This window comes from Lepisma saccharinum, chromosome 25 (genome assembly GCF_977018435.1).
Source record: "Lepisma saccharinum chromosome 25, izLepSacc3.1, whole genome shotgun sequence".
Lineage (NCBI taxonomy): Eukaryota > Metazoa > Arthropoda > Insecta > Zygentoma > Lepismatidae > Lepisma > Lepisma saccharinum.
The window spans coordinates 9,389,070-9,399,773 of NC_139253.1; the positions used below are offsets into that span (position 1 = coordinate 9,389,070).

At 40.5% G+C, this 10,704-nt stretch overlaps 1 protein-coding gene across 3 annotated transcripts in view; it reads left to right on the forward strand.

The window, feature by feature from the left end:
* The window catches only part of LOC145978587 (uncharacterized), a 40,503-nt gene extending 35,323 nt beyond the window's left edge, over nt 1-5,180 (forward strand). For all 3 annotated transcript variants that reach the window (XM_083111295.1, XM_083111294.1, XM_083111296.1), the window contains exons 6-7: nt 429-1,362; nt 4,796-5,180. In XM_083111295.1, the coding sequence (XP_082967421.1) occupies nt 429-1,362; nt 4,796-4,970 (1,109 nt within the window). In that variant the 3' untranslated portion in view covers nt 4,971-5,180. The remainder of the gene's footprint in view (nt 1-428; nt 1,363-4,795) is intronic.
* The last annotated feature ends 5,524 nt before the right edge of the window (nt 5,181-10,704 follow it).

Consider the following 10,704-nt stretch of genomic DNA (forward strand, 5'->3'; position numbering starts at 1 on the left):
ATAAAAAAAGGTATTTCCTTTAAAATCCGGTCTACTAATTAGGTATAAAAATAATAAAACACTAACGCTGGCATGCGAGCAAAACAAAAACAGAAGTCTGAGAACTTCAAAATTTTCTGGCAAATTCAATAAATATGAAGAAAGTTGGTTTTCCGGTTGTATACCATTTTACATGGGAGACTGGTGCAGCATACACCTTGCAGACCAGACTTCAAACGAACTGCACTACCAATGGTATTGCTGCTCCCACCCACGCATTGCCTTGACAGTATGGATATCGCAAAACATTTTTTTTACTGCCCTTCATACTTTGATTGTAAAAATAAATGCAGATTAAAACAAAAAAATGGAATTATTGCATTTTTCTAGCATAGTTCATTTCTTTACAAAGTTTACAAGCCTTTTCATTATTATTTATTTCCTTTCAGGGTACAAAGGCATTTTTAAGCAAAGGACGAACAACAAAAGAGATGGGTGTGCAATATACTACAAGACGTCTCGCTTCAATTTAGTGGAATACACTACAGTCGAATTTTACCAGCCAGGCATTGACATACTTGACAGAGACAATATTGGTTTGGTTGCAAAACTGGAGGTAAAGAATCGTCCTCAAAACTATTTGTGTGTTTCTACAACCCATCTTTTGTACAATCCGAATCGCCATGATGTAAAGTTAGCCCAGACTCAGGTACTTCTGGCAGAAATTGATCGTTTAGCATATCAAGGATTGGATAGAAATAATGTACCAAAATATATTCCTGTGATACTGACTGGGGATATGAACCTTGAACCTTTCACTGGTGTTTATGAATTCTTGACGGAAGGCAGGTTTCAGTATGAAAATACAACAAACAAACGCCTGTTCTTTTATGGACCAGGTAGATGGTTAACAAAAGAGCTAGTTCCAAAACACTTAGAGGTGACGGACCAGTGCCAGCATTTGAGTATTGTGAAGAAAAGAAAGGAGGACCGCAAGTATTACAAACATGTTGATAGAGAGGAGGAAATACGAGAGCTTAAGTTGTACAACAGTGATCATCAAAAAACAGTTCAAGAGTTCAACAATGCCACACCATGCTATAATTCTTTCCAAGAGTTTGTGGAGGCCATGAAGAAAGGAAGTGTGAATAACTTTGTCCAGGGTTTTGGAACAGCCTCCGTTCCCAGTCCCAGTCTCAGTAAAGATACAGCCATTCTGGAAGTGGGTGCAATGCTTCAAGGAGCAAGCCTTTCGAGTCCAGAGTGGAGCTTTGAATCTGGAAGTTTGAGTCACAGATTTCATTTCCGATCCGTGTATCGACATAGACAAGAAGCAACAACGAGGCAAGATGATTGGGTCACTGTTGATTACATATTTTACAGGTATGTTACTAGTATGTAACCGTAGAAATCATACAATAAGCTAGTATTGTTTATAATCAGTAGACAGTAAAGGATCAACAATCACATCTTCTTCACCCAAAACCTTGACTTCACTAGGGCCTCCCCAATGGCATAGTGGTATCATCATTGCCCTGTAATCTAGGAGTACAGTGTTCAATACCTGGTTCAGACACATAGTGATTCAGATCCTACTTTAAACTGTAGGTCCAGTTCTGATCAATCAATCAAACCTTGAATTCACTGTTGCCATGCATATCAACAGTCACAATAGTTGTTTCAATGGCTGCTTCCGGGTAGCGGTCATCCATCCTTTACCCAAATCCACCAACATCTCAGTGCAAAAATACTGGGAAAGGGCCTATATATCAACCATGAGTGTAACCACACACTCCTGGCCTGAATAAAGCCACACAATGACTTTTCAAACCATATCCTATCTGCACCCCCATTCCCATCCCTCCCCTTTCCCCTCACATTAACCCACACCTTACCACTCACACATTTTGGCAAATGAGAACAATATTTTTCTGGGCCAGGACTATCATTGTTTCTGGCCTAGCAACCTTGCAGGTCCAACTTCTTTTTCCACCATCTTGTATCTATATCTAAACATCCTTGGAGCTACCTTAAACCCTTTTCTGGTGAGTGTTCCCTCTTTTCTTCTCATATAATCAGCAGGTATTGGCAGTATTTCTTTTAATCTATTATAGAGTACCTACATATATTATCTTTATATTGTAACCTCAACATATTTTACTGATGTTACTATAATACAAGGCTCATTCAATATATAACCGGAAATATGTTGTAACAAATATTTATTACAAACATAGTTCAATGCACCTACGCCAGCGCTTGATAAGGGCACTTGATTCCACAGGAAAATAAATCTTTTGGACGTGTGCGTAACCACTCATGTACCGTTGACTGGACTTCGTCATTCTGGAACCTCGATCCACTTAGTCCATCTTTCAGTGGGGCAAAGGTGTGGAGATTGGGCAAACATGGAGGGTGGCGTAAGCACTCAAACTTTAGGTCCTTGATGGTAGACAATGTGACACTGGCAGTGTGTAGTCTATCATTGTCATGGAGCAAAAGCAAAGCAGTGGACACCAGACCACGTCGCTGCAGAATGGCTGGTTTCAGTTTTTTGCACAAAAGGATGGAGTAGGTGGTACTGTTTACATTATGATGACCTCTGGGCATTGTACATATGAAGTAACAGCAGGGAAAGAGAGCAAACCATCTCCCGTATCAAGTCCTCCACTTGAGCAATGTTGCTTTCCGTGACTGCAGTGACAGAGCAACCTGGATGCGGAGAATCTTCAACACTGGTTATGCCCTGTTTGAACTTCTCCGCCCACTCGTACACTTCTGATTGACTCATACACTTGTGACCATACTGAACTGTCATGCGGTGATGAATTTCTATCGGTTTCACGCCTTCACTCAACAAAAATCTCAAGACACTTCGCTGCTCCTGTAAGGGTGCCGCCATCTTGTGTAACTGTTTCCCCACATCCTGTGCATTAGGCAGGCGTGCCAGCCCCAGCTATGTACAGCTTGCAGATGCCTTCACAAAATAACAAACATATAACAATCACGGTCGTATTTTAGATTTTTTATACTACTTTTCCAGATATTTATTGAATGCACCTTGTATAATAGACTGTATTCACTAAAATGAGTGCACACCTTCCAGGATTGAACTCTAACAGGCTAAGGAACCATTCCATTGTATTAGTATATTATAATGTGAAGACAAATTGACATGTCCGATAGCACAGCATTAAATGCAAACATGTGATTCATGGATGAAATAAATCTAACCTAATCTATAATTTTCATAGCTTCAGTTTCTATATTTTCAATTTTGTGCATTTACTTTAGTGTCGACATCTTTTACTTTTCTGTAGGTTAAGACAATGTATGTTTGTTTTCTAATATTTCTGTAATTTCAAGAATGCTTCTTATCATCAGAACCATGTGAACTTAAAACTCAAAGCAGAAAACACTATAAAATAAAATAAAACATAAAGATGGAAAAGCAACATAAAATAAGCAAAAACAGCATATTTACAGTGACTTGCATGAAGAGTGATAATTTTTTTGTGATATGAACAGAACAGATATCTTCAGAACACAGTTAAATTCATTTACATGTAAAACAGCAAAAAAGGAAGAAACTAGTTTTTGCATTTTTGCAAGCAACATGGAACTTTTGGTTTTTATATGCGAGTGAAAGTTAAATTGATTTGAAATTTCTTTATGGCAGGGCTCGGGTGTAAAACATAGTAAGTGACATTTTGGTAATTTTTGAGTTACAAAGTCGAAAACAATTTATCTACAGTATAGCTTCTTTTTTTTTAATGAACTCAGAAATGACCAAAATGTCACTTACCATGGTTTACACTTGAGCCCTTCATTTGTGTTGAATAATAGCATTTCATGAATAATTTTTAGGGCTGAGCCAATACCACTTTGAATTCCTATCCATACTGACAATGATACTTGAACAGTGTAACAAGTACAAGTTGTGTTCAAAGTATTTATAAGTAACAAAAAGTCAATACGTTACAGTTATACATCAACCTACCAGAGTTTCTCTTTAAAATATTCATGGAATTACTTAGAGATACAGTGGAACCCTGATTTTATGTTCCTCAGTCTTAAATTTTCCTGCATTATACATTCAATATTCATAGTCCTAATAGAGCAAAATGCTATAATTTTTTTACAAATTTTACACTTTCCCTCATTTTACGTTGTTTCACCTTGGTCCCTTGAAAAACGTAAAATCGAGGTTTCGCTGTAATTGGAATATTAAAAAAAGGTAAAATTCTCTGTGCATATTGCACTATGCCATGAAGGCACATATAGGGGAGGGTGTGGAAATATGGCCCTGTACGTTCTCGATCTTGGCTATTTTTTGGAGGTGATGTGATTAGCACAATGCTCTGGCTACCTTTACCCCAACCCCTTCAGATACCCATTTATTTGAAGCTGGGCGAACCTCAGAGGCTTTAAGAAAGGACAAAGGTGGAAACATTCTGACCTTATATCACCCACACTGGAAATTGAGCCTGGGTCTTCCACATGTCAGATGCTCTACTGACTACATCACTGTGGCTCCCAATATTGAAAGTGCTTTCATTTAATTATGACATTCACTTTTGCAACAAAATGTTGTTACAAAATTAAATACAATTATGCATTTTGTAAAATTTACAGGATAATTACACTGCAAAGAGTCGCCAATGATTTTTTGCTGATCCCCCAAAGTTTTCGTGATTAAATTTGAACCAATATTTTCTGATTCTGCTTGTATTAGCTCAGTCCTAATAAATTTTCATTTGCACATTTCCATAAACTCCTGCATGCACAAGTAACAAGATGTGGCTTTCTTTTTCAGTACTGTTTGGAACCAGAGGTTTCAGAAATTGATTGAAGGGAAACTGAAACTCCTCGGAAAGTACTCGCTACTCAAAAAGTCCGAGTGCGAGACGATAGGTAACATCCCCAATCTTGCCTCACCTTCAGATCACTTTCCCTTGGTGGCTAAATTTTTGCTTAAATTGACAATATAAGAAAGATCAGAGGAACAGAGATCTCCCCATGTCTTGAGAAGATTGAGATGAACTAACACTAAACGAACTATTTTGTGCAACTAGTTTCCAAAGCATAGTATCCTTCTTTCCTTAGTGGAGAAATGTATGAAGTATGTTGTGATGCAACTATCACTTGCCTATGAGGCACTTTAGTGTGGAAATAAATTACCATTATGCTGTTTTCAAAGACTTGACTTTATTTGTTTATCAATATGTTCAGAAGCTACAGCTGTAGAAGGGTGTCTACCAGGCATGAAAGTCAAGAAAAAGAAAAGAAATCAACAAGTAGGTCAAGAATTTTTGCTCTTACAATGACTGATTTAGTTTATTTTACTTCTCTTTTCTTCCCCTTTGGCTAATCGTGAAGATGAGGATGAGTGGTGGTAAAGCAAGATGGATGAAGGGGCAATCACAGACACATAGGTATGACAATAAAAGCAGAGGCCTACACAAGACCTGGAGCAGACCTGTTCGCGAGACAGCGCTTCTGAAATGTCATGCAACCTGCGCAACACCCTCGTTTGAGCACCTTGCCTGATCATCTGCCCAGATCATTCTTGGCAGGTATTGAAAACCTGCCGGGTACCCGCAGTCGTAAGATACCTAGTAGGTCTCAGTGCGTTCATTCAATCAACTGCACGCCCCTCCCTCTGCATGATGTAGTTGCTTCGAGTAAGAAACTGCACCAGGTGCACACCTGTCTTCAGTGCTGCCAACTGCAATAGATTTTCACTACTTAAAAAAGGGAACTCAAAGCTTCGTAAGCCACATTGCCAATGAAATGAGATTTACACACACATTGAAATAGGTTTTCCGTGGCAAAGGATCCATAAGTATATGTCGTAAACAACATATATATATATATATACATAGATGGGGGACAAAATAATACGAACACCTGTGAAAAAGTATGTCACATTTCACACCGGCAGTACAGCAGCACCACCTGGCACTGAAGTCTGCCACCTAGTGGCTGTGAAGGGGAAGGTATTAGTTTGCCAACAGCAGTCATTGGTGGTGCATTTGTCTATCATACGCTCTCAAGAGACACTGCAATGTCAGACCTGACAGAGTTCCAAAGAGGCATGATTGTTGGAGCACGTTCAGCTGGAGCCACGGTGACTGAAACCTCAAAGCTTGTTGGGTGTGCAAGGAGCACAGTATCAGCCGTTATAACAGCGTACACAACACAAGGTAAGATGGCATCTTCAAAGCACAACAGTGGACGAAAGACAAAGCTTGCTGCTCGGGATAGGAGGGTGTTGAAGCGCATAGTGGCCCGAAAGCACAAGCAATCGTTATCCGAGATAACATCTGAAATGAACAGGCATCTCCAGGACCCCATTTCAACCAAAACTGTCAAAAGGGAACTCCATGCTGCAAACATTCATGGCCGAGTGGCAATTCGTAAGCCATTGGTGACATCCCGTAATGCTGTCAAGCGATGCCAATGGTGCAGAGCTCACAGAAGTTGGTCCCCACAGCAGTGGCAACAAGTCATCTGGTCTGATGAATCAACATTCACATTATTTCAGACCACGGGGAACGTTTATGTGTGGAGAACGCCTCGAGATGCATTTCATCCTGACTGTCTCTTGCCGACTGTGAAGCATGGAGGTGGGTCCATTAAAGTATGGGGCACGATATCTTGGCATGGTGTGGGACCACTTGTTTTTCTGCATGGGAAGATCAATGCCAGTCACTATCGCAGCATTCTGGGGGATCATCTCCATCCTTTTGTCCAGACTTTATTTCCTGGGGACCGACCGCTTTTTCAAGATGACAACGCTCCTATCCGCACTGCTGGGTCTGTCCAAACATGGTTTGAAGAACATGACGATGAAGTAGGACATCTTGAATGGCCCCCACAGTCTCCTGACCTGAACATTATAGAACATTTGTGGGGATATTTGGAGTCCAAACTTCGTGCTCGAAGTCCGCCTCCAGCCACACTTTCGGAATTGGAGACTGCTCTGGAAGAAGAATGGCTCCATATTCCCTTAAACATTGTGCATGACCTCTATGCGTCCATCCCACGTCGCATACAAAGTGTACTTCTGTCACAGGGTGGTCCAACCCTATTAATAAAGATTTTCTCTACATTCACAGGTGTTCGTATTATTTTGTCCCCCATCTGTGTGTGTGTGTGCTAACATATATATATATATATATATATATATATATATATATATATATATATATATATATATATATATAGACACACACACACACACACACAGACAGACAGACAGAGAGTACAAAACGACACTGTCGGTGTAAATGAATACTTTATTCAAAGTATCCTCCATAGGCCTGAGCACATTGATCCCATTGATGAACGAGCCGAATGATTCCTTTTTCCCAGAATTCTTTTGGCCGTGACGCGACCCAGTCCTTCACAGCGTCCTTCAGTTCATCATCCGAGGTGAAGCGCTTTCCTTTCACATTCTTTTTCAGGGGACCAAACGCATGGAAATCACAGGGGGATAAGTCCGGACTGTAGGGCGGATGGTCTAGCTGCTCCCACTTGAACCTGGCCAGTTCCGCGTGTGTGACCCTGGAGACATGTGGACGTGCGTTATCATGGAGCAGACCCACACCCTCCGTGAGCAGCTCCGGTCGTTCGTCTTCCCCGTAAATGTTCACCATCCGGCGATGAATATCGGCCGGTTTAACACCTTCCGCTGTCAGAAAACGGATAACGCCTCGCTGCTCCTCAACAGTCGAATTTGCTAATGTTAACGCCATCCTGTCCGAACACGCACTGCCGCATTTCGTACCTTTTCATTTGATCAACCCTTGTATATATATATATAATATGGATATAGGGCAGGACTGAAACATGTCACGTTCGACGCTGAGGTCGCTAGTCGAACAACACACTGTTCTACTACAAACACCAGGGCCGTAGCCAGCCAGGGGCATTGCTGTTACCCTCGTTTGGGGGGGGGGGGGGCAAGTACCTGGATAAACGTGCCAACAACAATAATAGTAATAAAGTAGCATGAAAGGCATTATTATCCTCATAAATCATGCAAAAAGGGGGTAGAAGTCGGTTCTCATGCATTTGTGTTGAAACAGAGGATTATAAATATTTTTTTCAACACGTCAATTTCACATTAGCTAATAATGGGAAACAAGCACACAAACTGTTTTTGAAAGAAAGAAAGTGCATGATAAATGCATTCCGAATGTACATACATATGGCATGTAAAATTTCCATCTACAATATTTTCTCTTCACATGGAGCGACGTAAAATAAGAAATACATATGCTAACACTAAATTGTGTACATATTCAAAATTTCATTAAAGCATATATATTATTTAAATACATTAGATAATCAATTCATACAACTCGTAACAAACCAACATTAATAGCAAATAATATCACGGGCCGCCATGGCATTGTCTGTTTTAAAACTTTTCTCACCATGGCATTGTCTGTTTTAAAACTTTTCTCACTTAGATCGTTCGGCGCCCAGCACCGACTCCCACTACCCCCTTACCCCCTTGCTAAGGCATTGAACTTGATGAGACGTTAAAATATATTATAATATATTTCTACTTTCATAAAATCTGAAATCAAGGGGTAGCAATTACCCCTCCATTCCCCCTCTGCAGGTGCCCTTGGCCGTCTGGAAGGAAAATTCAAGAAAAATATGAAAACTAATTCCATCTTGAGAATCCTTTAGCCCTGCTAGCCTGTTTTTTCTTGTACTTTAATGTTTGACCCCCACCCTTGCCCCTCCGCTAGACTTAATTTCCATCCAAGGTTGTGAGCAATGCCCCCTGCCCCCCTCTGGTTGCACCATTGCGTGCCTGGTTAAGGCACCATTGCGTGCCTGGTTAAGGCACCATTGCGTGCCTGGTTAAGGCACCATGCAATGAAAAACAATTAATTTTCAGTGAGGAGATTTTTGTTTGCTCGATCATTCATTTAGATAAATGAAGCTGTAATATTGCGTGCATTTCCTGGCAATAAGATAAAAACTGCTTACGCTGAACTGAAATCGCTAAGTATTTAAATACTCCTTGGAGCAGAGAGCTCCTCCTAGGACTTCGTAGGATTTAGGAGCTACGTAAGTAGGCAACACTGGCTGCAGCTGTCCACGTGGTGAGAAACACCTGGAGCGACACGCTGCCAGAGGGCTGTTTCCTTCCAGCAGGTTTTGCAGGTGCCTGGGTCTTCTTGAATGACTCGTTGCTGTTAGCAGGCGAGCAAGTACACCTGCTCTCGCAGGTTGCGGGTAGGCAAAAGCCAGACTATGCAAGTTTCTGAATACAAGCCCCACATAAGATTATACTGGCTGTGAGTCCAGATGCCAGAGCCTCGTCTGCCAAATTGAGTCCAGGATGCATTGATAGGTACACTCCTTTTCCGGAATGTCTGGAGTAAGAGAACGTCCCGGGCGCACATTGTGGGTGTGTGCCTCCTCCAAAGAATGCATGGAGGGGTCGACTCGACTGGTTATTCGTGGTCCAGTAGTTCTATAGTAAACATGACAGCTCACAAGCCTACTAGGGGAATTCTGCATTTCGCACCCTTCCCCACCTAGTCTGGCCCTGCCCACAAGCTTTCACCTCTGCGCGTCGTTACTCCAGACATTCCGGAAAAGTTGTATAAAGCAAGTCTAAATCTCTTTTTAAATATGGCTTCAGTTTTCATTTTAACTGGCCTTTTGGTAGGAGTTTCACATTAAATATATATTGATTTTCTTAATTGCTAATTTCTAACTTTACCTAAATAGGGGTCGAATAAATAAAGGTTAACAAAAATGCAAAAAAAAAGGTCAAGAATTTGTTATTTTGGTAGACTTCCTGTGTATTCAATCCCCCCCCCCTTTTTTTTTTGCTACATCTTGTGCAAATTCCTGAAGTATGTTCAGGAAACTAAAACTGCTCACAAATATGATGAACCACTGCTTTGTGGATGCAGGTCCACAGACACTAAAATACCTTTCATCAGGGGAGGCAATGTTACGCATTGAGCATGTGATGATTGAGATTGGTCAGAGACCTCTTTCAATTTGAAAGATTTGGAATTCACCTGTGTAGATTCTCAGAAAGGGGGGTGGGGTGCTACTTTCTCTCGAGGAGATTTAATTTTTACAACTCGTCATGTGTGGGGGCTAACATACCTACTAGATACATTATGTGCATCTTTTCCAAAGCTCTGTGCAAGAAATTTGTAGTGACAAGTCATACCTTTGTGTGTGGTTTAGAATTCACATTGTGTGTTGGGGAACTGGTTTGTATCCCAGATGAATCATGCGTGCATCCCTCCACTCACTCGCATTGTCATTGGTAATGTAAATATAAGCAAATTAAATACAAAAACTATGTTCGGAATTTATCTAAAATAGTTGTAACTATGGCTGTTTTTCCATGCTCAAACAAGCATATTTATCTATGCCACTACAAATAATCTTATTACAGCTTTCTCTATACCCTTATTGGCACTTTTTTTTTAAAAAATGACAAAGTTACAGTACAATTTAAGATTGAAAGTCTATGGTGGTGGTAAACTCGGAAACATCCATTACTGTACATGGATGAAGTGCAATGGAGTCAAACCAATATTTATGCATGAGGATCCCATGTAGGTCTTCCTAGAAGACCAAAAATCAATTAGTATTTAATTAAAGCCAAGCATCATTGTTTTCCCCATGGATATTATTTATTCACATCAATACTTGAAAATAATAATAATT